Source organism: Aspergillus karnatakaensis, assembly GCF_047715665.1.
Source record: "Aspergillus karnatakaensis strain CBS 102800 unplaced genomic scaffold BJY04scaffold_26, whole genome shotgun sequence".
Classification (NCBI taxonomy): domain Eukaryota; kingdom Fungi; phylum Ascomycota; class Eurotiomycetes; order Eurotiales; family Aspergillaceae; genus Aspergillus; species Aspergillus karnatakaensis.
In genome coordinates, this window is record NW_027395738.1 from 344379 (window position 1) to 371197 (window position 26819).

The following is a 26819-nucleotide window of genomic DNA, read 5'->3' on the forward strand; positions in this document are numbered from 1 at the left end:
CGCTTCAATCTTCAATTCAGACTCAACTTTTGCTCTTGACCACCCCAAGTCATCGATTCAGCTATACTGCAGCTGACTGATTATCATGGAATGTATCATATTACATTACCTCCATGATATCCGCAATACCGATCCATCTTCCAACGGAAATCGTTGTTCAGATCTTGGACGAGGTCGCCGCCGATGAGTTTGCCCGCCAACGAGACCTCCACGCCTGCTGTTTAGTCTCACGGCAATGGTATACCTGTGCGATATCCCTGCTCTGGGAGACGCCGCGGATAAATACCGGCTTTAGCTTTTCACGATTTGCACAAACAATCAGCCCGCCGCTCGGTGCCCGCAAAAGCAAGTGGAATCTCGGAGAACTTGTTCACAAGCTTGACTTGAGCGCCCTCGTCCATCACAGCTCCCCCAGTCTGACTGCGAGACTATTGGGCCGGGTGAAGCAGAATTTAGAAGTATTCATCGCCCCCAGGGCGTCCTTTGCGTCAAACAGTCTCCCGGCCATCTCAAAGTGCTCCAAACTACGGCATCTAGATCTTTCACTCGTCGCCACACGCATCCCATTCAAGGACCTCAAAAAGAGCTTGAGCAGTCTGAACGATCTCCAAACCCTCCGCCTACCCCTAGCGAACTCCGTAACAGACTCCGACTCTTTCAGAACGCCATGGCCGTCGCAACTTCGCCGCATGCAATTTAGCGGTCACTTCTCCAACGACCACATACGATCCTTTCCCTGGCCGAGAACACTCACCAACCTCACTATCAGAAACTGCTCAGATCTCTCATTGTCAAACCTTAGTAGTCTCTTGTGCAGTCCTGACCTAAACCGCACACTCAGGCGTCTCACAATCTCCGGGGACAACCACCGCTTGACTCCGGAGGCAATAACCGCGACACTTGCCTTGATGCCACCACTGTTCTTCCTCAGTGTTCCGGGAGACTTGGTAGATGGCACATTCTTTGACCTACTTTGCCATGTGGGTATTCCTACCCTAGAGGTGCTTGAACTAGGGTTTCCCAATGCAGATCCTACACTCTATTTCAATACAGAGGACCTACTCAGGGCCTTGAAATTTGGACTACCAAGTGTACGTGCTGTGGGTTTCGCCGAGATTCTCGTCCCCGACGACGGTAGCATAGACGATGACACTGTCGATGACTTCCTGCTCAATCGCGAGGAGCTGAGGAAGTCTCTTCCGCCTTCCGCTGAAATCGTCGGACCTAGTGTGCATGTTGAGCCAGGCGTTTACTATGTTTGAATAGTAGATGCTTCAGGTGGGACATAGAGTTTCCTTCGATCTACTGAAGAAATGGGGTTATAGATTTTCCTTTTCCGCGCGCTTCAGCGCATGTATATATTCTTACTTTAGATATGATTCATGAGGCCATGTCCTGGTGATGATGCCAGTTGGGAAAAAGCATGGGGATGTGTTTCTTATATAGCTTGAGTTAGATACTTCAAGAGCCTAGCCATTTTAAGAAGATTGATATGTTTAGGATATATAATCGCAACACCGCCGGACAAAGAGAAGTAACACTCTTTTATTTGCCAAAATGCAATCAATCGTCATGGAAACACGCAAGGCCAGAGAGAAAGGAGATAAGAAGGCACAAAACCAGCATAGTTTAGACGCCTACACAAATCATGGATCGCATCTAACTCGACACCTGCATTAGGATGGGGGAAAAGTAAAGAGGAAAATTGAACAGAAAAGACAAGTCTGATTTCGTAATGCAAGACTCGTTATCGCCTTAATATACCATCTGGAGGGGGGAAAGAATCACAAAACTACAGGGGGATACAACATGCTTAAGCCAGAGACGCAATCACGGCAGCGGCAACGCCTTCTTCTTCGGCGCGCACTGTGATCTTGGTTGTGACTCCGGACTTGCTGGAGTATGCCATCTTGATGAGGGCTGTGACTCGGCCTCCTAAGACGGTCTTTCCAAAGAGTTTGAGGGTATGTGTGCTGTTGCTAAGCGCGACGTCGGTTCCTTCCAGAGGTTGTAGGGAGAGTATGGAGATTAGTTGTTCGGTGGCATCTGTGATGTGATTAGCATGGTTTTGCAAGGGCAGAACTGCTAGACGAGCTACATACCTGCAATGCCCTTCAAGTTGCTGAGTTGAAGAGTTTCGCTGATTTCCTCGCCGTTCGCGCCGGTCTGTTCCCACACGTGATCGAAGCTGCCAGCGAATGTGGGGATGACATAGTCGCTGCCTGTGAGCTCGAGATCGTTGACTTGGTATTCATCCTCATATCCGCTGTCTTCTGGATCTCCGGTCGTTGGGTCGATTTCCTTGCTCGTAAATTTGAGGTTGTTTGTAAACGAAACAACAGGAACGCTCTGCTCGCCCTCGAGCTTCTTGAATGTGACGTATACGACGCCGGGTTCGTTAGTAGCCAGCTTAGGTGCCGGAACAATGAACTCCTCCTCTAGAGTGTCATCCTCCGATGGCGTTGCGACCACGGTAACATCTTCCAAGACAGTATCTGGAAGAGTGTTCTTGATGTCGTACTGTAGGACAACGTGTTCCTTGAAGATATGCTTGACGGCGGTAACGACGTACTCAGTCTCGCTCTCGCTAAGTTCGACGGGAATAGAAGACTTGAGTAATGTACCATATGCCTTGAGCTCGGGAATCTGCATGAGCTGTTCGGCGTACTTCTGGGTAGCGGCTGCGGTAGCAGCTTCGGCTACGCCATTCGCCTTGGCACCCTTAGGAGGTCCGGTAGATGGCGCCTTGAGCGTTGGTGTAGCACTCGTGAGTTTCATAGTGCGCTCTTCAGCCAAGGCTTGCTCATGGGAGACAACAGGAATAGTGGAGACATCGAACGCAGCAGCGAAAGTCTCCTTGTCACCAGACGTCACATACATGACTAGTTGATGCTCGAAAGTCGACAGGGAGTACATTGAATCTGACATTGTTAGCACGGGTTATGTATGACAATGAAGGTTACAATACTTACCATTCTTGATAAATTGACTAGCCTTCTCGTCTTCTTCGGCCATCAACCTGAGATTCAGAGCAGCACGGTCACGCACTTCATCGTCGGTGTCATCAAGGCACCGAGTAAGGAGAACAGAAACGCTAGATTTCACCTCGGGATCCTTCTGGCCGACACCGAACTTGGCCAGAGCTGTTACAGCAGCAGCGCGGACAATGGCATTCTCCAGAACCACTCGGTTATAAATATAACGAATGTACTTGGTTGGCTGGGAAGTTCTCGGACCCTCAACACCAAGGAGGTGCAGAACTCTGACGGAAAGTTTTGTGAACTCGCAGTCCTCAATAAATTCGCAGAGGTGGGCGAGGGCTATTGCGGGTCAGTGGAAGAGAACAAATAGGTCGGGAGGTTACGTACCATCTTCCTTGCTCTCAGGAACAAATTTGATAAGGTCGAACATGCTCTCCACAACGCTTCGCTTGAATTCATACCCGCCCTCATCGCGGAGGATGCCACTGAGGAATGAGAGCATACCAGCCTGCTTGCTTGGGAACTTCAGGCACAGTGTTCGGATTGCCTCAACAATCGTGATCTTAAACTCGTCGGTGATATCGGCCATGAAACCTGAAATCTGCTTCATTAGGCGATCAACGCTGGCCTCGTTTCCGGTCTTCAAGAGTGTGGTGATGGCGAAAGTGGCGATAGAACGGTTGGTGTTCGAAATCAAGGACTCAATATCGGGATTGCACACGTTGACCACATGAGGCTTGAATGATGCGAAGCGGTGGAGAATGCGAATTGCTGCAAACTTAGTGATGGCACGGGGTGAGGAGAGGAAAAGCTGTAAGACATGGACGGCCTGCGATGCCTCTGCATCGCTGACATCCCTCAAGTCGCAGATAGCCTTTGCAGCCTCAAAGTTCACCATCTCATGCTTGTGGCGGAGCCACCCGTCGAGCATCTGCACCATAGGCTTCCTCAGTCCTGGGTCTTCCTCGGCCAGCTTGGCGGCCAGCCTAACGAGAAGAACCAGCGCGGCAGGACTCTTCACCACGCCAGCGGCGCCATACTGCTGAACCATTTTCACGAGAGCCATGCGATCATGGGAGCGCATCTGGTAGAGGAGACCAATGGCGTGGTACTGGGTCATGAAGTTCGATTGTGAGATCGCATGGGTCTGGGAACTACCACCAAAACCAAGAAATCCGGTCGACTGTTTTGAAGAGGAAGCCGCTTCTTGTGTCTCACTTTGCCATCTTCTAACAACATCACGCGCAATCGGAAGGAGGTGGTATGAGGAGACGAGTGCGGCGGAGGATACCGATGGGGTCTTGTCAACAATGGCTGTCTTGATCAAACGCTCGATTCCTTGTACAGTGGTGCCCTAGGAAACCGTCAGAAAACTATCCGGGAACTTATTAACCGCAAGGACTCACGTCGATGATGCGACACAGAGCACGGATAGCGTTTGCTCGGTATAGAACGTCGCTGCCGACTGCGGTATCCTTCATGATGATACTGGTGGACATGATGACATCTTCGGCGGTGTTTGCAAGCTCCTTGAGGATAAGATATACCATCTGCCGCAACGAGGGATCCTTGTTCTGGAACAGCTTCGAGATTCCGAAGAAGAGAGTTGTGGCTTCATTTGTTGGAAACTGCTCGCCAGTGAAGACGAGGACAGCGATCTTGGTCAACAGCGTACGGCATTGTCGAGGGGATATCGGTGATGTGTTGAATAGTCGTGCTAGTACGAGGGTAGAGCATGGTCAGCAACAATCAATGTCCCCGGGCATCGCAGAAACCCCGGCTGTGGCTCACCATCTTGGAAAACAGAGGTCCGATCCAGCTTGATCATAGTCTGGTCGGCATCCTCGTCCTTTTTCATGTAGCTCATGGTGCCGGACTACAGCGATTGCAGTAGATAGAAGACTCCCTATTTGCCCTCAACCCAAATCTCTTTGCGGGGAGAAGTCAGGAGAATGACGAGGGGGAAGCCCAACAACAGCGCCTAGGAGAGCCGGAGGAATTGATCGTTTGGTAGGTAAGAGGAGGCGAAGAATCGAGGTTTAGCACACCCTCATTATCCTGTGAGAAAGAAGAGAAAAGAAACCGAATTGATTGCCCAGAAAACGACCGGCCCAAACAGACAACAGCTCAAGTTGCTCTCCGACTTTCCAAGTTCCCGTCTAGCAATCTCCAGGTGGCCTTCCGCCTCTGTGGGTGTCAAGCCACAACCGGTGGCTGAACAAACAAACACTGCAAACATGCGGCACCTTTCGTTCTCTACCTGCGCCTGTTGACTCACTTGATTATCGCTGGAAGGGTGACCATTGCGTCGATAAACTCTAGATCACTGAGAGAAGGTTATCCAGGGGTCTTGAGGAGCATGGGTGCTGAGCTTTCTTAGCATCTTCAAACCCAGGCGATAGTGGCCCAGTTACTACGTAATGAGACTTCTGAGACCCGTATATAGATGGAGCTGTTTGCTGACGGCTAGGTCAAGCACAACTATTAAACAGCGTACTAGCATTTTATAAAAGTATCTATATAGACCTCAGGGGTCTACTAGATCACCAAAACCATACATGTTATGTTAGGTAGTTATGTCTGGTGAGGAAGCTGTGCTCTCCTGCTCTCCGCCTTTGTCGTGCCTCCCGCACCAAACAACAAAAGCCAACCAAATCTGCGCCATTCCTCTTTCTCCCTCTTTTCTCCTCCACCCTCCCTCTCCTCCACTACCAAAACACCTCCTCCTCCGCATCCTCTTCACTTCTTCTCCCTTGTATCTCCTCCCCTTCCTTTCCTTCCTCCCCTCTTCAACCTCCCTCCTCTACCACCCTCTCCGCTTAAATACCTGTTGTCTTCTCCCCTTGACCTTTCTCGCAACCTCCACCTTCCCCCGCCCGCCGAAACCCCTCTGGATTCGCCCCCCATCCTCACAGATTTCTCGCCCGCGAACCCAGCCTTCATCCAGATCCTCTCAAATTCCGCCTTCTTTACTACTCCTCATGTAAGTTCTTCACTGTTTGCGCGATCTTTGTCGCTATATCGCCATCATGTCTGCGTGGACACGGAACTAAGTTCCTCGGATGCCATTTCCGTTTGACGCTTGCGAAAGGAACTTATACTTTCGTAACTTGTGTCTCAAGCTTATTAACTAACTCGCGTGAGCAGCCCGACTGTCTGTTCCGTGACTTGTTCTCCCATTCCCTTACTATACCGACAACATGGACACCTCCGACATTCACGAGACTCCCATCGCTGACGAGACGATGACCGATGCTGTCAACGTCGGTGACGAGGGTGATTTGGATATCATCCCCAAAACCGAAGAAGAGTATGCGCAATCTATGCTGACTCTTCGCGCCATCGTTTCATCTAAAGAAGCTGGCATTATCATCGGCAAGGCGGGCAAGAACGTCGCCGATCTACGCGATGAGACTGGCGTCAAGGCCGGCGTGAGCAAGGTTGTTCCTGGTGTTCATGATCGCGTCTTGACCGTGACTGGTCCTCTGAACGGCACTGCTAGGGCCTACGCTCTAGTAGCCAAGGGTTTGCTAGAAGGAGCCCCTCAGATGGGCATGGGCGGAGTTGTCTCAAACAACGGAACCCATCGTAAGTCATAAAGCCGAAACATCATGTTCTCTTTTTATAATCAAGCATGTATTGACCTTTTCAGCCATCCGACTGTTGATCTCCCACAACCAAATGGGTACCATCATCGGCCGACAGGGACTCAAAATCAAGCACATCCAGGACGCCTCAGGCGTGCGTATGGTCGCCCAGAAGGAGATGCTCCCTCAATCTACCGAGCGAATTGTCGAAGTGCAGGGCACTCCGGAAGGAATCGAGAAGGCCATCTGGGAGATCGGCAAGTGTCTTATTGACGACTGGCAACGCGGAACCGGAACAATCCTGTACAACCCTGCTGTCCGTGGATCAGTCAGCGGCGGCTCGGTCCAGAACAACGGGGGCAACGGCGAAAGCTACAACAGCCGGCCCTACAACCGCACCGGTAACGGTGCCGACTTTAGCGACCAGTCCGGCGGTTACAGCAGGCGGTCCAACCCCGACACTGGCAACCGCGGGTACCCGATGGTCACCGAAGATGGCGAGGAGATCCAGACACAAAACATCAGCATCCCAGCTGATATGGTTGGATGCATTATCGGCAGGGGTGGAACTAAGATTACTGAGATCCGCCGCAGCTCTGGAGCCCGCATCTCCATTGCCAAGGCCCCTCATGACGAGACTGGAGAACGCATGTTCACCATCATGGGCAGCGCCCAAGCCAACGAGAAGGCTCTTTACCTTCTCTACGAGAACCTCGAGGCCGAAAAGACCCGCCGCAGCCAGCTGCAAGAATAGTCTGCTGCTGATCCGCACGAATGTCCACGAACGCCGATTATTCCACACCCACAAGGCGCTCCTGACTGATAACACCCTCAACTCTTCACCTCCTTCTCTAATTACTCTGCTTGTTACCTCTGTCTTTCTTCCTTAATTGTCTTGTATCTGCGGTTTCTTCGGTACGCCGGAACAAGCCTAAGTGCGAACAATGGACGCCATATCTTGCGATTGCTGAATTACCCGCATGACGCTCTTGTTCCTCGAAACCCGCGTTACTCGACTCGTCGCTTCCTAAACCTCTTTTATACCAAACCTACTACTCTATCCCCGTTATCCTCTTTTACAATCTGCCCTTTCTCTCCCTTGTCACTCCTATCCTGAAACCGATTATGACAACAAATTGACGACCTTGCCTTAAATATCTCTATTCCGTCTACCAGAGATCTTTCTCTCATGTGGCACAGCTATCTTCCAGGAGGTTTGTACGGGAGATGCCGTGCGTGCATTGTCATTTCCGAATTTCCTTGAATTATGCTTCGAGCGGCACCTTGATGTATATCGATACGAAGAATACCAGTCAGGAACAGAAGCCAGGTACGGCGGAAGAAGCCCGTCGAACAAATTATGTGGAACAACGGCGGATGCCGAGTATTAAGACGAATGATTATGACCTGTCTGTACTAGGCAAGCATTCGAAGTATCCAAAGTAGCCATAAACGCCCAGCCCGTAGATACTAATGACCATTCAAACAATGAAGATGCTAAGAAATAAGCAATCAACGCTAGCGGAAACTAGTGTAGAAGTGGGTTAGTTGATCAGCACGTCAGTATACGATTATACCCCACCACCACCCCGGTCCTCTTTTAGACTCCTCCCCTCTTTAATTTCCTTTCGTTACAATAATAGTTGAAGAGAACATGCCTGGCGAGAGGTCTGCGGGAAGTAGTAGAGGCACTAGTGACTGATCCAGCTTCGATGCTTCTATTTCGGTGAGGGAGGTTCGGAGAAGGAGACAGAAGTCGAGAGTATTCGAAGTTGGCGGAGAGTCAGAGACGGTTTGGTTTTGGGGTATGGGCATTTTTGATCACTCAGGATAGGAGAATAGACAACTGCCTTGACGAATATATTAACTCGAAATGCCGGAGCAGTCTAACCAACAGACCCATCCATTGTCTAACTATTCGTTCGCAGATGGCAAAAGAGCCTGTCGGCTGCTTCGAATATATCTGCGCGTCCATAAACACCAGGATACCAAGGTAATACAATACATTGCAGTTGCGAGGCATAATAGGGTCTGGTTATTCAATACACAACTCCCCAGGACAAAAAATGAGCTGCTGGTCTGGTCACAGCGTGTGATAGTGACCTTGATCCATGAAACCGCGCGGTGGTGGAGGAAGCTGGTCATAATAGAGCTTCACCTGGGCATTGCAGCTCTGTGCCTTGATGTAGATTCATGGTTTCTGAGCAATCGTCTTTCCTGTTAGTTAGTCAATTTATGTTCTAGCTGAGATAATAAGCTTCAAACACATGTATCTAATGATACCACCCCCATAGTCTATGGAAGTCACAAGTCCGGACATGGTTGAACAGCAGATAATTCAACCAACCCCTTCACTTTTATAGGTAATTTATCTAATTCTCTCAATATGTTGATGCATGGCTGTAATAGGCTCATATATGCTCACCCAACCACTAATCAGCCGCCTGATATAGCCGCCCTACAAGCAGAGCACAATCTGATATCCACCATAGTAGCATACTTAGGAAGGTTGCTTACCTTTCAACCAATCCTCCTTTCAGAGAAAAAAACTCCCTCCCCCTATTTCATCCGCCTATTTCCTACCTAGATACCCTTCCCTCAAAATGTCCCGCCTCCAACTCCTCCTCTCCACCCTCGAAGTCGCCCTGACAACAACCTGCCTCGCCCTCGCCAATTACGAATACCCTGATAAATGCCGGACAAAGCTTTGGCAGTATGGTGGAGTCGAAGGATACAATTCCAACCCACATGATCGAATCTACTTCTTTGCAAACTATCGTGAGCCGCCGCCCGTAGCGAGGGTTTGGAGCGAAGAGTAAGTCGCTTTTTCTCGCTTCAAGTGATTAAAATAAGTATGGACCAACTGACTGATGAAGTAGATTCACCGAGTCAAACCTGGCGATTTCGGCTGTGGGTGTTCTTGGCTGTTTGATCCGAATTATTTGGCTCTGTCTTGGGAGTGAAAACGACAAGGGCAATAGTATCAAGAGCAGTCTTCCCACCTCACACTCCTCAAAACAGCGGTCAAAGGCAGTACCTCCCATCCTTGTCTTCTACGACATTCTTCTTCTATCCCTCTTTTCCTACTCTCTGTACAGCCAACTCGGTAGCGACTACTCAGACCCTAACCACCCAAGTTCAATCCCTTGGTATATTGTACAGAGCTGCGAGAAGGTCGGAAACGAGGAAGAATGGTGTTGTTTACGCGCCAAGGGGTTTCTGTGGGGGTGTGGGAATTTGGCGTAAGTCGTTTGTCTGTGGATGAGAATGAGCGGGTATGCTAATCTGGTGTATATCAGGGTCTTGTATGCGGGTAGGATTGCGTGGGTTGTTCTTCAGGGAGTTAGTGTGTTTTGGGGAAGCCTCAAAGAGGGCACCATAGGGTGAACTTCCCAGGGAGCCCATGGAACAGGCCGATACGGCGACCTTGACGAGAATGAGGTATCACTATGAAAGCTCAAGAGGCATCCTCGGGGTCAGTATGGAGGATATTGCCATGATGCGACTCAGGATAGCGACCGTCACTACGAAGGTATGTTCTGCAATGGCAGAGAGCCAAGCAGATCATGCCGTGTGCGGCAAGGACCAGGGCGCTGGACACACGGAGGTGGTTGTCCTCGACACTTCGGACAGCGGCTTCGAGGCCGTCGCCGTCTTGGCCAGCTGCTTGTTGTTCGCTGGAGGGGTATGTTGGTGTTCAATTCCAGCTCTATCATAATAGCTGAACATCCAGGAGAGTCGGAATCAGCTAGATACCCCTGTCGCAGTTTGTAGGAGGAAGAACGTGGGATACTACTGCCACCGGAGATTTTCCCTAGCTGATCCAGTCATTCAACACTGGCCACAAGTACAAGGGAAGCCACCGCAAATATGCTCACGGTGTAGAATCTAGATCATTTACCAAGATATAGCAGGCTTGCAAGTGGCCAATAGAAATATGCTCAAATTGTCTCAGCACCCCCGGTCTACTACCACCAGCCAAGCACTTAGGGCTTCTTATATAGATATCCCCCACTTCGTCACGGAATTCCTCTCATCTCTGCCCTCTTCCCTTGGCATTGCCTGAAGGATGTCTTGTGGCTTGAAGCTCCAATCATGTGAAGCCTTCTGTATCTATCTGCTTCAAAGATGGATGGTGGACGGTGTAGACGGGTTTATAATCCATAGGTAATCCACCCTTTCTCTACCTACAAGGAGCATAAGACTCGAAGCTGCAACCAGGATTCTGGACCGTGAAGAGAGGGAGACTCCTTCTTTTCTGCCAAAATGCGGTTCAACGTTCCTGCTATTCTGAGCAGCTCGCTCCTCATCGCATCTTCTGTGAGCTGCCTCGAGCCAGAATCCAATGGCCGCCCGGGGTATGGTCTCATCGGATATGGCATCTCTATGTACAATCCCACCTGTGCCTATGCTTGCGAAGATGCTCTCACAAACCCAGTCAACTGCACCGTCACCGACTCGCACGATCATGACCATGGCCATAAGCGAAAGCGGATGGACCATGGACACTCGGGCATGAGCGAGATGCCAATGGGCGATGGCTGGATGGTCGAAAAGCCTGCTAGTCCTGAGTGCCGTGCTACTAATGATGCCTTCTTACAAACTCTGGCTTACTGCATACACACCTACTGTACAGATGAGCGCATCTCTGCTCTGGAAGAGTATTGGGAGCTAAATGTTGCTGGACGTGCTACTGTCCAGCCCCTGCCCAAGATCTCTTACCAGGAGGCTGTGCAGGCCATTACTGACACACCTCCCATGCTCGCCAATTCTTCAGTTATCCTGAATTCAGTCGGTATCGTCTCTGAGGCTGCCTGGATGCAGGAGTTTCGGACCCTCACGACATTTGAGAAGGTCGAAACCGCGCATGGGACATACTCGTACGATCTATATGTCTTCATTCTTATCCACTGCTAACATTCCCTAGAATCGTTGTCATCGTCACTGGCGCCGTGATTCCAATTGTGCTCTCCTTCGTCCGCTTCCTCCCCATTCCCTCATCCTTGTGCTCCCGCTTTGAAGCCATCTTCATCACGCCTCCCCTCTTTGGCACCCGCCACAAGATCCCCTACCTGTATGAGACGTTCACCATGCCCACCCGCGGCCAATCCCTCTTTATATTCTACCAGATCGCCATCAACGTCATTCTCTGTGGAGTGGGCATTGAATCTGCAAACCCTAGCTCTTGGTTCAAGGATGTCCCTCGCGAAGTCGTCGCCTATATCAGTAACCGCGCCGGCGCCCTCAGTTTCGCCAACATTCCACTGCTCGTCCTCTTCTCCAGCCGCAACAATGCTCTCTTGTGGATCACAAACTGGTCGCATGGCACCTTTTTACTCCTGCACCGCTGGATCGCATTTATTGCGACTATTGAAGCATGTCTGCATTCGGCTATCTACCTTGAGAACTACCACGTTGACGGCCTGCACACATCGCAAAGTCAGCTGCCATACTGGTACTGGGGTATTATCGCGACTCTCGCAATGGTGGTCATCCTTCCAGCGTCGGTCTACTCGGTGAGGCAGAAATTTTACGAACTCTTCCTTGCCTGGCATGTGTTTTTCTTCCTCCTCACTCTTATTGGATGCTTTTTGCATATCTACTACCGTTACGCGTGGCAATGGGGTTACGAGACCTGGATCTACATCGCCTTTGCGATCTGGGGCTTTGATCGTTTGATGCGGATTCTGAGGGTCGTCAGACACGGTACTCGTCAAGCGAGGGTTACTGTTATTGACGAGGATTACGTGAAACTTGAGATCCCCGGTGTTAGGGCTGAAGGCCATGTCTACCTCTACTTCCCTACATTGACATGGAGGGTTTGGGAGAACCATCCGTTCTCTGTCCTCACGGACGTCTCAGGCATTGTCACCAACAGCAGCACTGGATCAATGACCAGCAGCGTGGGACTAGAAAGTAGCACACCAGCCTCCGACGAAGACATCCAAATCGAGGAGAAACAAATCTCTTTCACTCCACCAGAGAAATCACCACAGACCACCACCACCATCGCAGCCCTCAACAATGCGAACACCCATATCCCCTACCAGCATCAACAAACCCTTACAATATATCTCCGCACACAAACCGGCATAACCGCCCTCCTTCCTAACCACGCAAATACCACCGTCCCGACCCTCGTCGAATCATCCTATCCCCCACATTCTCTGACCTTCTCTTCCTCAACGGGCTTCAAATCTGAGCACATCATCGCCATCGCCGGCGGCGTGGGCATCACAGCCCTCGCGACACCCCTCCTCCAACACCAAGGAAGACATAAACTCTTCTGGGCGGTCCGGAGTAGGAAACTCGTGGAGGCTGTGCGGGAGAGCTTATCGGCTGAGCGGTTTCAGAGGCTAAATGCGAGTGTTTTTGTCTCTGCAGAAAGAGAGGAGAGAATGGATATTCGGCGAATGCTGAAGGAGGAGGTGAAGGGGGTTGGGAAAGGTGGAAAGGTGCTAGTTGTGGTTTGCGGACCGGCGGGGATGAGTGACGAGGTCAGGGTTGCTACGGCGAGAATTGCGAAGGAGGTGGGTGAGATTGGGGTCGAGGTAGAGTTTTTAGAAGAGTATTTTGGGTGGTAAGGTAGTGGCAGTTATAGTAGGGAGGCATATAGCACAAGACCATCTACAAATACTTCAGCACGATGCAACCCAGCTCATAGCAGTTTATATTACAACAACCCCAACTGAAGTCAACCCCATGTATAGGACTCCTCTCTGCAAGCTATCATACAGAAAAACAAACTCCAACCCTAACCAAAACAGATAAACGGCGGAAAAAAAAGCAATGTATGAAGTAGTGAGATAATACGATAATGCCATGCCAGTCGCTCAAGCAGAATGCGTCATATCCAAGTTGCCAATCAAGTCAGTCAGGTCAGGTAATGCCATTGCTCGGATCTCGTCGTAAGGATGTGCGTGTCTTAAAGCATGGATGTATGGACGTATGGATGAATGGGGTGTGTGTATGTATTGGGCGCGGAAAATCAAGTTTCATTGAACGCACGCAACGCAACTCAACGCCGGCTAAGCAGGTAAAAAAAGACGTAGTATCCAAATGATGTCGCTGCGTTAGATGGGATGAATGTGGATATGGATATGGATATTGGGTGAATGGTGAGTTCCCGAGGGCCAGCGGAAAGGAGAAAGAATTGAATCATATAGAAAGTTCCAAGCGCAACTGCAAGTTCTATGCAATGCAATGCAATGCGATGCGATGCGATGCGATGCAATGCGATGCAATGATGCCACCACGACAATCAGTCAATGCTGTCGTTGAACGATTTGGTCACTTTTGGGTCGACTGTGGACATCGGGCGCTGCCGGATGCCGAGTCTCCGGCCGCCTAGGCTATTTGTGCGGAATCGGTTCTGCGAGATGGGGGTGTAGCTGGTTGCTACCTTATTCGAGGGGGCGAGGATGCGCGTTTCGGGGAATTCTTGCCGCGGGGAGAGCGGGGTGTCGTCTACGGCGCTTTCGGTGGCTGTTGAGAGTCCGTAGCGGCGGGATCCGGCTTGGATGTTTGCGCGGGGGATTGCTGGTGTGTAGGTGGATGGGGTCATCAGGTTTCGGCGGAGGGGTATAGCGGATTGTGATGTCGGAGTACGAGGCACAGACTGTTGAGAGTCTGGAATTGGTGGCGCCTGATATCCGAAAGTGTTCCGTTGTCGCGGTGAGGGCCCTTGTGTTGAAGAGGCTGCCCCGATATCCGTCATACTCCGTGATATTGAGCGGTTGTGGGGGCTACGATGTTCCTGTTCCTCGTCCTGAAACCTCTTTGCTCGCATAGAAACCGATAGTCGACTCAGTCGCGTTCCCCCTGTAGCGGAAGAGCCCGGTGACTGCGTCAACTTGGTATTTTGAGACTTGTCAGGTAAAGGATGGTCGACATGGTTCGCTAGACTGGCGCGGCGCGCTTCAAGGCGACTCGTAGCTCGAGGGGCGCTCTGTCGCCGTCCTGTCATCTCTTCCGGCTCCTGGTTCAGACTGTTTCTATATGAAACTGTCGGGGTTATGGTTCCTTCGTCTGTGCCGTTCGATTGAGACATTCGAAAGGCTTCACCAGACGGTGACTGTTGTTTTGCATGCTGCTCCTCCGACAAAGCAAGGCACAGTTCTGTCAAACTGCGACAAACGCTGTCAGCCTTTCGTCGAGAATGTCTTTCTGAAGAGCCATATCCATTGACCACAGAGACGCCTCCAGATGGCGTTTTCCCTGTTGCCAGGAGTTGCGACAGCGCCATTGCGTCTGTAGCGGTAGCCTCCAGTGCAGTGTACACGTCCTTGTTGACCACACTCCTAACCTTGACTAGCGCCGATTGTAGAAGAGGATGTACTGGATTCGGAACTGTAATCGTATCTGATTCGTTGGATGTGCTTGTTCTTCGGTGACGGGGAGAGGAGGACATTGTTGTTACTGTCGTTGTTGCCGTTCGCGGTCGCTCTCCGGACGCAGAGGTGATGGCTTCCTGAGACGATGGAGGAAGCTTCCCTGTCAACTCCAGCTTTTTGATCCGCGATTTGAGGTCTTCCAGCTCGTCCCACACGGTCGAAGGTGCAGTGGTCGAGAGTGTCGATTCCGTCCCATCTTGTCTTTGCCGGTCGACGTCATGGCGAGGCTTCTCAGTCGCTTCGGAGCCGGAGGCTTGTCGGCTGCTTCGAATCGTAGAAAGCGTAGAATGGCGAAAGGATCGTGAATCGTGGAGCGATGACCGTCGCTCGGGGTTGGGTTCGTTCTCGTGGTCGCGGCTCAGTCGGCTACGAGGCAGCCCGACCGTCGAGCGCGAACTCGAGGTAAGGTTTTGAGGCGATCGGCCAGGCTCATCTAGTGGATGCGCAGAAGCGGAGTAGGAGTATGGTAAGGAGCTATATCGAGCGGAAGGGGAATCATTTTGAGCAGTCGGATGCAAGGGGCTCTCGTAGGTATTTGAGCGAGGTAGTTGATCAGGAGACGGTGTCAAATCGCTACTGACACGGGAAGTTGAAGAGCGAAACCCATTTCCAGACATCCTCATTCGTGACTATATCCTTCGTCAGTTGAACTCTCAAGCTGGAACTTCCTTAGCAGATTGGACCAAACTCACCCGTCGGAGCTCAGAGCGACCAAAGGACTCGCGACGGCCAGAATCCGACCTGGCAATGTTCAAAAATAGATCTTCACTCTTCCTCGTCTCATCAGCAATCGAGGACCGGAACCCATCCTGTTGACTGTTTCGGTCAACTTTGAGACCAGTACCGTGCTCGTCGGCATATGATCGCCCATGACTGAAGGTCGCGGTGGATGACGGCATTCTCCTCTTCACACTTGGGGACTCCTGCTGGGAGTATAGGGTCGATTTGCGCCGCTTCGGGGCATTGGGACTCAACGCGCGGACGGTTGAGCCGGGGTCGAGGGAGAGCGCAGAATCACCCCCTTGTGCAGTGGTGGCCGCGGCGGGCGGGAAACGCAGGGAATCTGATGCCGCTTGTGTTTCAATGTGTGACAGATGGAGATTCGGAACGGATTTGCGGTGTCTGTCATACAAGGACGGAGATTTGGCGGTCGCGAGGGATTCGGACGCTGGCGTGCGGTCGACGCTGGCAGTCTTGAGATGTGAGGTCAGGGCAATCTTGCGCAGTGGAGAGTGGACTTCGAAACTAAAGCGACTCTGGGGTAGGCGAGGGATGTAAGGTAGGGAGGGCGGGTGATCAAGGCGTGAGGGAGATGAGGGAGAGGAAGATGAAGGAGCAGGAGTAGGCGGAGGGAGACGACTACTGGCGACGACGGACTGTGACGGCGTTGATGAAGTTGTGGTGCCGGCGAATGTTAGCGCGCCAGCTTTCCCCGTGTCACGGGGATCTCCCGAAATAGTCTTTCGTCTACTATCAAAGCCAGCAGGTCGCAGACGACCAAGCGATTTGCTCCTCGCCAGCGGAGTCTCTTGCATCGCATCAGACCGTTGCGGGGAGTATTCGTACTTGACCGTTGGGCTGGGGGGCTCCATCAGTATCTGATGCTGCACCTCAGCCCGGTACCTTGTTCGCGGATAGAAATCCATCGTCGACGGACGCGGAGGACGTGATTCGACGAGTGAGTCTCTTTGCGGCGCATGAGGATTCGGATGGACAATGGAAACAGTCTTACGCCGGGTTGTTTGGCTCTTTGTGGTTGTAGTGGGAGTGGGAGTGGTGGGCGAAGGCATTCGAGTGCCAGTGCCAGCAGATCCTGCGTGGAGCATATGCAGAGCTGGTCAGGCATCCAAAGGATGCTGCTGCATGATTCTTAGGCCAAGTCACTGAGCTTCAAGAGCTGCATTCAAAACTCAATCCAATGGAGTGGTTTGTTCAAGGATATTTTCGAATCCTGAAGTGTGAGGCTGTCTCTCAAGTCGAGGTGATTAATAACTTGACTACGCAGCGCACATACATCACAAACGCCTGTACCTCTCACAAACCGGTTTGCTAATAATAATGCCAAACAATATCCTCTGCAAAATCGAGGAAACAGGGCGACAGGTACAAAAATAAACCGAAATGAAGGACCTTTCCACTATTGTGAGCATTGTGAGTGGTTGGGCGATGGATATGAGATCTGGCCAGTGGATCTCGCGGTGTTTAGCCCTGCCTCATGGCCGGAGAATAGGTAGACTGGATCTATGTCCTATGACAGGTAAGATGGATGCTGCAGGTCAGATATGGTTATCGAAACTTTCTTTCAAGTTTCCAGTGGTTGATTCTCCCGACGTTGAACTGTTAACCTCGATTGCGTAGCTTGACGAGGTCACATATATAGAACATGTCTTGTCTTCCCAGGGCCTTGTATAAGATTAAAATTATGTGTGAGAACTGAAGAAAAAAAATTGGAGAAGGGCCACAATGGATCTGAAGTCCGATTTCTTCACGTCACGGTACACTCCGTACTCCAGTTCCTGCAGCAACAGCAACAAGCCCTGCTCGAGAACCGTGGTTTTTGTGACGCATTCCACGGTTCAATACCTAGGGCAAGCGAGTCACGACTCAGCGCTGGAGCCATTTTTTCTACCGCAAATAAACATCGTCAGATGGTGTTCAAGACAATCTCGCACAGGCAGGGCTCGCGCTGGAAACAGCGGGAACTAGTTGCTAATTGCTCCTGGTTGAACAGCGTTGGCAGATGGTTCTTCTACACCTTAGGTCAAACCCTCCATGGAGGCGGCTGAAGGAGGGGGCTGGAACCGACGGTCTTAAGAAACAGAACTCGAATCCTCAGGCTCTGGGTGGATAGAACCGTTATGAAACCCATAGCGACGTTGAAACTGTTTCTGCCTCCACACTCTGAACATCTGACGACTCGACGTCATAATTATTGTGTCCTATCATCAAACTCAGCACTAGCATTGTGTGCATCATGTCCCTGTTGGTTGTGCTCACGGTGGCTTGGATAAGAAACCCTACAGACTTCATGGTAATCAGTAATAGTCAGTAACCCGCAGTGGTCAATGGCCACATAGCATATTATTGAACGACTTGACAGAGCGGTTCTTCCCCTCCAATTTCGCTTCTTGCCGAACACGCGAGACGGGGGAGTCTGAGTTGCAATCCGTGTCAAAGCTCCCGCCAAAGAGTGCTTATACGAAACAGGCGCGAAGCTCCTGGGCCAAAGAGACAGATTAGAAAGCCGTTAGAGTCGGTCAGACTAGACTGTTTGGAGAAGGGACCGCAGAGCAAGATTCAGATAGATAAAGCACGCTGCAAGAATGCTGGAGAATCGAGACAGCGGCAGGGAGAATTATCAACAGACACGATGATTTGAGCAAATTCGAGTACATTGCAATCTCAGGAGGCCCACCAGAAATGGGCAAGTCAACCTTGGGCCAGGGGCCAAAGCCGACCGGTTCTTCAGGAAACCAACACGCGACAGAAGGATTTACCAACACGGCTCATCCACGGGCTGTGTGATGCTCCAGCCTTCGAGGGAGATGAAGCTCCACGCAACTTGGAAGCTCTGAAGGGGCATTGCTTCAATGTTCAGCGCTTCTCTTGCAGAGCGGCGCGTCAATCCGAGCAATGTAGGCCAATAACCACAGCCTCCGGCGTCAATCATGATGCCATGATAATCATGATAATGGCAGGTGAAACATGAAATTCCCCAGACAAGAGACGATCCGGACGGGGACTGGCAAGGGGCACGTGATGATGATGGAGACGGAGGCGGGAGGCGAGGGTCGCCAATAACTAGTCGAAAAATAGCATGTTTCAGGTTCAGCCTAGTCCAGCTGCTCCAGCTGCACTGCACTCTGCGCCTCGTTTCACTTTCATCCATCCATCTGCTGAGCTGCTGCTCACACCGCAGCGTTCGTCCGAGTTTGCCTCTTGCAGCTCAGTAGTTTCAGCAATGCCAATCTCCTCTCCCGCGTCCACAATCAATAGTTCGTAGACCACAGCGGGCGGTTTCAGGGGGCAACACTCCCGTACTGTCTGGGATTGACCAACAGTCCAACACACAGCCGACTCTTTGTTTCATCGTCGCCAGCTAAGCAGTGGTAGGAGCCCCCTCCAGATGTCGCAATGAAACCCACTCTTGTCTCGTAAAAACAATCTGTGGACCGGACTAGATTCAACCAGCAACTGTCTTGAACATCAAAAAAGTCACCCGGTCGCTTGTTCTTGACTCTCTGCTGTTTCTGCTGTTCTTTCCCTTCGTTCTCTCCTTCTTGTTCGCCCGCCTACGATCTGAATTTCTTTGCTTGTCTCGGTGCGGGAAAGGCAGTGTCGACTAAAGAGAGACAACGGCCATCCTTCCAATCTCGCAACACGAACCGTGCTGGTACCAAAGCGGGTCAACCTGTCAAAGACTGGAGTTCGAGCCTCGACTATCACTTTTGTTTGCGTGCCGACACATAGCAACAGAATATTGACATTATTATTATTGGGAACGACACCGAGTCCGGCATCACGGTCTGCTTGCGTCGAGGACATCCTTCGACATCACTTCTAGAAGGCTTCATGAACCTTCGAGTCTGCGACTACTACCTATCGAGATCGGTCAAAGTTTGGTGCTTGTATTGCGATCGCTGTCATTGCGGCATTGGCAGATGAGAATCCTGCGGATCTCGTACCGCCGCGGTATTGCTTGACTTTACCCAACCTTCAAGACGTCTTTTTCTGTTCAAACCATCCAACAAAGGTTCTGTCAAAGCCATACCTTTGGGTGGAAAGAAGCGCAGTTTCTCCCGGTATGTAAGCAGACTTTTTCTTCCTCTTATCATTTGTTTTGCCCATCTGCCACCATTTCACAGGAATCTTGATTCCAGCCCTTGCACATGCCCTCCTGCTGGTTCCATGCAAACAGTGAGTGAGAAGCTCAGGGAAACGCCCCCAGGTGCAATTTGATTTCTTGCAACGGAATCTGGAATTCTTCAGGTGCCCAGACCATCACTATTGAAAATTCCGACTTGCGATCTGGGGGGCTCTTCCCCGATTTAGCTCCACCCCTGCATTGTATACCCAGGTTCCCGCTGTTGAGAACTTCGGATGCTCTCTTCTTTCAAGTTTCCCCCTCCTTCTCCGTGGGCTAGGCTGTCCAATCCAGAGGGCTTTCTGGAACCCTCGAAGCGGGAGGCTCTTGACTGGCTGTGACAGGCAGTGTTGGGAGCAGCTGGCCTGTGAATTGCGTGCATTTAGCGCCCATCTGCAGCATCCAGCCTCTCGCACCAACCTGGGCGGCTAAATTTAGAGCTTCGGCGATGGCGGTTCTGTGGCTTCGGGCGGTGATTGGGTCTCCCGCATCTGGTTGACCGGACCCTCGCCCCACTGCTATTGCAATTGGCATTGGCTGCCCTTTAGAACACTGTCCAATCGTCAGCTGCCAATGCTCATCATTTCCCTTCTCGTCCGATCGTTTCCAAACCAAGCTGTATCAGTATTTCAGTATTATTTCAGTTTCACTTTCAGCGCATCTCACTCCTCCCACACTACGACTACTCTCAACTCAACTCATCTCTCTCTCTCTCTTCCTTTCTTCCCTTATTCCCTCTTCCCTTTTCATGCATGACGGCCTGGTGTCTGTCTCCCTCTGACTTGTTGCCTGCCTCTTCTCTTTATCCTTCTGGCCGCAGCTCTTTTCCACCTCCCCTCGCCTTTCACAACTGCTCTCTCCGTCTGCCGCCCCTCCCTCTATCCTCACTCGCCGCATCATTCAACCTGCAATTCCCTTCTCCTACCTGCTGTGGGCAGTCGCTGTGAGACATCTTTCCGCATTATTCCCTCGAGTTTGAAGGATCCAACTGGTTTCAATCACGCTCAGGGAACGACTGCCCACACGAGTACCTATTCCCGGGCGGCAGTTCTTACACTTTTCCAAGGCTGTTATCACCTTGTATCACCACCTATCATCTTGATCCTCGTTCTGCAGACCCTCAACTGTCACTTTTGATTGTCCTTCTCATTCCTTCTCTTGTCCATCTTCGTTTTGACATCGCTCCTTTGAACTCCGAAACGTCCTTGCGCCTTGCAGGAACACCACGTTCCCTTATACTGTTCCTCGCTGACAGACCCAAACAGCGAGCTCGCTCTCTAGTGGCATTACTTGGTATGTGGCCTTGATAGAAGCCCATCGTCGGTTGTGCTATTCTGTCGCTTTCGTACTCCTCTTTTTGCAACCGCTGTGAACCAAGAGCTCTCTATCCTTGCTTAGTTCAATAGCTTGTTGTGATCGCTACTGCACCAGGCCGATCGTCGCTCTGGTTTCACTCTCCTTGCAGCTCTGATCTCTTTTCTTCCGACTGCTTCCTCATTTGGTCGCCAACATACACTGAAACATGGAAACTGATTGTCTGTCCAAAAGGTCGTTTGCGCTGGTAGCAAGCACGACACTTCCCAGTCTTCCCAAATCTGCTTATAGGCGCTATCCAACGGACACAGCTCCGCCTTTATCCGTCGTTATACCAACCTATACTTGCGACGAATCAGGGAGGTCGTCTCCATTCAAACGCAGGCGCACTTCACAGCCCGACCTCACAATGCCCGTGCAAACCAGCCCGCCGTCGTTGCCGGATTCTTTCCCATCCTTTATGTCGGTGTTTGGCGGGGATTCGCCCATAACTCTAGAGAAAGAAGAGCAACACCTGCCGTTACATCCTCTCAGGTTTCCGACTAATGTGACCGTTAACACTTTACGGCGTCCACTTCCTTTTCAGCATCGCGAGAGCGTCTCTTCCGTAACTTCTGGATCCGCCGATTCATCTCCCACTACTACCGTCTCAACCTTCGATTCCCCAATCACCTCAGATACCTCGCCTAATTCATCACCCGAATCCCCGACATCGATGCCGCTCTCGTACTCGAAATTCATGGCATCGCGCAATCTTGAAAATCAAGCGCTATCCACAGCTCAGATCAAGTTGACCAAGATGACGTCCGAAACCCCAGCACAGAAGCGGCCAGACTCTCCCGGCAGGCGAGACAGGAACTTGAAGAATCTCTCATTGAGGATGCCCCCGCCGCTGAGCTCCACACGCCCTTCCATATCGACAGCCTCTGTTATCGAAACTAACTCTCAACATCACTTGTCCGCTCCGCCCTCCCCTATCAGCATACCTCCAAAAGGCGGTATGCGGCGAAAGCCCGCCGGTCTTACCATTCGCACTCCCGGCCTCGACCGGTCTTTCTCCAATAACATTCTAGAAGTCCCTCCAACCCCACATGGCCGGCTGTCGTTACGACACACAGAGTCGTCGCCATCACTCACTTCGGTTTTCTCTCCCTCATTTGGCCCGAAGGGTGGCATGCAGTTGCCGCGACCAAGCACGCAGCATGGCTACCGGCGACAGTCCACCACTTCCGAGGATAATCTTTCTCCAGTACCTTCAGTTGCGGATGAAGCGCCTTCAGAACCAGTCTTGCACGAGCTTGCGGAAGAAGACGATCCTCTGGATTCGCGAGAATCTGCACGTCGTAGCGAGCGGGGCTATCCAAACGGCCCGATACAGATCTACGACTCTGGCGTCTTTTTATACCTTGAGCCAACTATGGACGAAGCCTCGCGATTTGATGTGGTCGTAAACGTGGCCAAGGAAGTCAACAATCCTTTCAGTAAAACAAGCGACAACTCCCAGACAGTCATGAGCGCTCTGCGCAACGGCTCCATCGACTCCAATCGGCAGTCTTGCTCAACACCCTTTACCGCGTTTTCAGAAGCCTCTTTCAAGTCCGCTTTTGAATACCTTCCTGGTGGCGAGTCGTCCCCAGCTACCCCCCGCAACGCTTCCTCCAGTCCGGAGTATGTGCATGTAGGCTGGGACCACAACTCGGAAATTCTGGAAGATCTGTATCCGCTTTGTGAATTGATTGAATCACGCATCACTCAAGGCAAAAAGGTGCTCATCCATTGTCAACTCGGTGCAAGTCGATCCGCATCCTTGGTGATCGCCTATGGGCTGTACAAGAACCCGCATTTGGACTTTAACTCAATGTATGAAACGGTCAAGGAACGGAGTCGCTGGGTTTCACCCAACATGAGCCTGATCTATCAGTTGACCGACTTTCGTTCCCGGTTGTTACGAGGTTCAAGACCTTCATCAGGGGACTGGTCATTGAAGGGATCCGCACCCCAAACGCCGCTTTCAGGAATCCCTTCTCAGCCCCAGTCGTCAATAGGTCCTAACAGCCCGGATACCGAACGAACTTCATCCAACAACTTATCGCAAGGCTCGCTCAGCACTACCACGCTCTCGGTGCCGTCCACCAGCCGCACGACTCCCGTCTCCGCCAACAGTCTGGGATTTCCCAAGTCCCTTTCGAAAAAGCGAAGCGTCTCGCCACGGCCTTTAGCACTGCGACAGAGCTTTTTCACTCCGGAAAGTGAGAAACCGTCCCAGGGCGAGTCTCGATCAGAGAATGAGTTCTCGAAAGACAGGGCCAGAGGAGCAATCGTGAAGGAAACACCAGAGCCTTCGCTCTTCTCCCCGAGAACAACAGGATTCATGGCGCCGCGGCCGCGTCCACCATCTGGAATCCTCGAAGACGGCCGATCGATTGCAATCCCAATCGGCGATCCCCGATCACCACCACACAGCCAAGAGCGACTGATAATGAGAAACATTGATGAGTTCCTGTGATCTGATTTACATCACGCTCAGCATGATCCCATGACGTAATCTCTCTTTCGCTACGACCATTGCCTTCGGGTCATTCTTCATCTTCACTTCATTTCCACGATTTCACGACCCTAAGCTGGCTTTACGGTCGTTAATCTCTATCGCATTCGCTTTTCTTCTTTTCTCATTCCTCTTTAGCTAGCCATGGTTTTGTCACTGACAGCCATGGCAGCCCCACAATGGCGTCTTGGGCGTTCAAAAGAGATAAAGGTTCGGAAACCGTGCCTCTTTAACTTGTAATATTAGTGTCATGTTTGTGGGTGTGGGCGATTTATGCTATGCTACACTACAAGCTAAGCTATGGTACATCCCACTGGATACATTCGCTCTGGTTACTCTCTATTTCTTAATCTTTGATGGCTTCGAATACCCAGGGTCTATCTCAATACAGTTATGAACTTTATACTTCATCGTTTCTTGTAGTATTATGTATCAGCAGTACTCCGTAGCGTCTTTGTTGTGTTGACCTTGCACTCCATGAGTCCATGGTTGTAGAGACAGGCAGTGCGGGCCGACCCCGCCGAAATTTCTCATCTCCGGAATGCCAAAGTTCAGCAACATCTCCTCACTCAGCATTGCACGAGACAACGAACGTTTTCAAGAATGGCAGACTCATCTAATGAAACCCACCCAACCCACCTCTCACCTAGCGAACTAGGAACCAAAGAATAGCAAGTCAATCCCCCCTCCTTGCCATGTAATATTCGTCGCATTACCCCGCTCCCACTCATACCTATCTATCCCAACCAGAGCATATCCATGGACAGAATACTGACTGTTGCTTCTCTAGCTGGGAATCATTCTACACGCGGACATTAACGCATATATCCTCAAAACAACACCCGTCCTCCACCACGAACGATCCCGAAACCCACGCCGATGAAGACAACGACGACGACCAGGAAGACTACAACGTGGACTCGGACCCAGGAACATCCTGGTTCTCCGAACACAATGCGCCCCAGAAAGTCCTCGATTTCCTAACAGGGGAGCTATTTCCTCTAGCGCCATGCAACACACTCCCCGCGGGGTCTCGAAGACGAACAACGAAACGGAAACTCACCGCGGAAGAAAAAGCGGCCCAGCCGAGCGTCTTGGATCTCGGGACGGGGAATGGGAGTATGCTTGCCCTGCTGCGGAAACGCGGCGGGTTCAAGGGTGAGCTTGTTGGGGTGGATTATTCGGGGATGAGCGTGCAGCTTGCGAGGGAGTTGCAGGAGAGTAGAGGGCATGAGGCTTATCAGAGTGATTCTGATGATGAGTCTGAGTTTGAGGATGAGGAAGGTGGTGACGAAGCTGGAAATGCAGATGGAGAGGAGGAATGGGACCCCATAGTCTTTGAAGAGTACGACATTCTTGGCTCCGAAGAAGAGCTCGCTGCTGGGAAGGTCTCCTGGTTCCCGTACAAGAAGGGCGGGTTTGATATTGTGCTTGACAAGGGGACGTTCGATGCCGTGTCACTTATGACGGAGAAGAAGGAGTGTGAGCGGTATCCGGGAATTGCGGGGGCGCTGGTTAGGAAGGGGGGCTTCTTGGTTGTGACGAGTTGCAATTGGACAGAGGAGGAAGTTGTGCGGTGGTTTACTGAGGCGGAGGTTCGGTCTGTTGATGCTGCTGCCAGTGCCAGTGCCAGTGCCAGTGGGAAGTTGGTTGTCTGGGGCAAGGTGCAGTATCCCCGGTTTAAGTTTGGAGGGCAAGAGGGACAGGGGGTTTGTACGGTGTGTTTTCAGCGGGTTTAGACTTCATAACTTGTCATAATTCATCTATATATCTATACATCCTCAGCATGGCCCAAAACCGCAACGATACACCACCGCCGGCGGTTCTCAACCCCCTCCCCTTCCCTCTCTTCAACCCACTCTCTCCGAATCTCCCCCTCCCCAATGTCACTATTCAAATCCCTCTCCCAAGCCCTTTCAACAACCAGCCCCCCAGCTTTTGCAGCCTTGAAAAACTCCACTACAACACCCCGTCCAGAATGAAACCCAGCAACCGTCCAGATCTTACCACCAGGCGCAAGAAACCATTTCATGGTAGAGACGAGGTTTGCGTGTCGTCCGCGCATCCAGTAGCAGTCTGCGGCTATGATGCGGGTGTATGATCCTTTATTAGAGACGGCCCAGGAGTCGTCGGAAGAGAGGGTGCCCCATTCATGTGGGCGGACGGAAATCTCACACTGGGTTCTCGGGAGCGGACTGTGGAGGGCGAGATTATAGGTGGTGTTTTGGTGAATTGAGCCACCTGGGAGGAGAGCCGGAGAGGATGGGTGATCAGTGATTGTGACCGAGGAGGCGTGTGCAAGGGCAGCGGTTAGGGAGGGAAGAGCGGCGCCTGTTGGTCATATCAGTATATCTTCAGTATGATAAATTCGCTTGGGGAAAGCAAACCAGCCCCCAGCTCCAACACCTTTTCCCCCTTTACCCGCCACAGCTCATCGGCATCGCCCGTACAGTCATCAGAATCCGCATGTTCGATCCCCTCTGCAACAACCATGCCTGAGCTCCAGAGAAAGTGTGCTTGCAGTTGTCGCTCTTCGTCAGTACTCTGATCCTGACTTTTCTTCTGATCTGGATAAGAAGGGACCATAATCTTCAACGCCCCATACTTTTTGGATTCCCAGAGGAGATACTCCCCCGGGTTGCCATGCATCTGGGGGACATCATCCGGGAAGAGATGCGGGATCTGGAGGAAGGACGAGAAGAGGTCTTCGGGATCGACGTCCGTGTCGGAATCCGAAAGCCGGTCTTCGGAGCTGAAGTCGGGGGTTGGTGCTGTCGATGAGGCAGCAGAGGTGACAGAAGAATGGGTTAAAAGAGCCCTGGGAGGACGAGGCAGAGGGTAAAGACGCGTATGGAGGACCATCCTGGCACTGCAGTCTCCATCTTTGTGAAGAGAGGCCAGGCCCTCCCTCGAGAAAGATTTGTTGTGAGAGCGAAAATTGCATCCTCCCAAGTTCGGGTTACTACGGAGTATACCCACCGGCACTGCCAATCATGTTGTTGGAATGACGGGAACTATATCCAGTCTCCTGGAATTGGGCTGCAGAATTGGACAAGTGGGTCACATATACTCGGCCCTTGGAGTCTTACATGACTCGATGGAAGACATCTCCAGCTCTCAAGTACGGCTGGCTGT

At 51.4% G+C, this 26819-nt stretch overlaps 8 protein-coding genes across 8 annotated transcripts; 6 read left to right on the forward strand and 2 right to left on the reverse strand.

Moving 5' to 3' along the window:
• Positions 1–22: 22 nt before the first annotated feature.
• Positions 23–1537, forward strand: BJY04DRAFT_66469 (F-box domain protein). Its single transcript, XM_073720819.1, has one exon. The coding sequence runs from the start codon at positions 114–116 to the stop codon at positions 1260–1262; it is 1149 nt and encodes a 382-aa protein (XP_073570949.1). The 5' UTR covers positions 23–113; the 3' UTR covers positions 1263–1537.
• BJY04DRAFT_66468 (coatomer subunit gamma) lies at positions 1538–4934 on the reverse strand. The gene is made up of 6 exons (XM_073720818.1): positions 4773–4934; positions 4388–4698; positions 3369–4335; positions 2973–3320; positions 2103–2921; positions 1538–2046 (listed from the first exon to the last, which is right to left on the reverse strand). Exons 1-6 carry the CDS (start codon positions 4846–4848, stop codon positions 1814–1816), a joined length of 2754 nt encoding a protein of 917 aa, XP_073570950.1. The 5' UTR covers positions 4849–4934; the 3' UTR covers positions 1538–1813.
• A 1119-nt stretch (positions 4935–6053) lies between these two features.
• BJY04DRAFT_66481 (KH domain-containing protein) lies at positions 6054–7545 on the forward strand. Its single transcript, XM_073720820.1, has 2 exons — positions 6054–6569; positions 6634–7545. Exons 1-2 carry the CDS (start codon positions 6182–6184, stop codon positions 7320–7322), a joined length of 1077 nt encoding a protein of 358 aa, XP_073570951.1. The 5' UTR covers positions 6054–6181; the 3' UTR covers positions 7323–7545.
• Positions 7546–9171: 1626 nt separating this feature from the next.
• BJY04DRAFT_218655 (uncharacterized protein) lies at positions 9172–9814 on the forward strand (the record flags this gene model as incomplete). The annotated part of the gene is made up of 2 exons (XM_073716364.1): positions 9172–9383; positions 9448–9814. 2 exons carry the CDS (start codon positions 9172–9174, stop codon positions 9812–9814), a joined length of 579 nt encoding a protein of 192 aa, XP_073570952.1.
• An 830-nt stretch (positions 9815–10644) lies between these two features.
• BJY04DRAFT_228024 (ferric reductase family protein) lies at positions 10645–13197 on the forward strand. Its single transcript, XM_073718750.1, has 2 exons — positions 10645–11448; positions 11496–13197. The coding sequence occupies exons 1-2, from the start codon at positions 10835–10837 to the stop codon at positions 13150–13152; spliced, it is 2271 nt and encodes a 756-aa protein (XP_073570953.1). The 5' UTR covers positions 10645–10834; the 3' UTR covers positions 13153–13197.
• A 7839-nt stretch (positions 13198–21036) lies between these two features.
• dspD (putative protein-tyrosine phosphatase) lies at positions 21037–24097 on the forward strand. Its single transcript, XM_073720821.1, has one exon. It carries the CDS (start codon positions 21348–21350, stop codon positions 23643–23645), a length of 2298 nt encoding a protein of 765 aa, XP_073570954.1. The 5' UTR covers positions 21037–21347; the 3' UTR covers positions 23646–24097.
• Positions 24098–24260: 163 nt separating this feature from the next.
• Positions 24261–25445, forward strand: BJY04DRAFT_190055 (putative S-adenosylmethionine-dependent methyltransferase). The gene is made up of 2 exons (XM_073711457.1): positions 24261–24355; positions 24475–25445. Exons 1-2 carry the CDS (start codon positions 24288–24290, stop codon positions 25421–25423), a joined length of 1017 nt encoding a protein of 338 aa, XP_073570955.1. The 5' UTR covers positions 24261–24287; the 3' UTR covers positions 25424–25445.
• A 10-nt stretch (positions 25446–25455) lies between these two features.
• On the reverse strand, positions 25456–26546 carry BJY04DRAFT_218659 (uncharacterized protein; the record flags this gene model as incomplete). Its single annotated transcript, XM_073716365.1, has 2 exons — positions 25456–26015; positions 26072–26546. The coding sequence occupies 2 exons, from the start codon at positions 26544–26546 to the stop codon at positions 25456–25458; spliced, it is 1035 nt and encodes a 344-aa protein (XP_073570956.1).
• Positions 26547–26819: the final 273 nt, after the last annotated feature.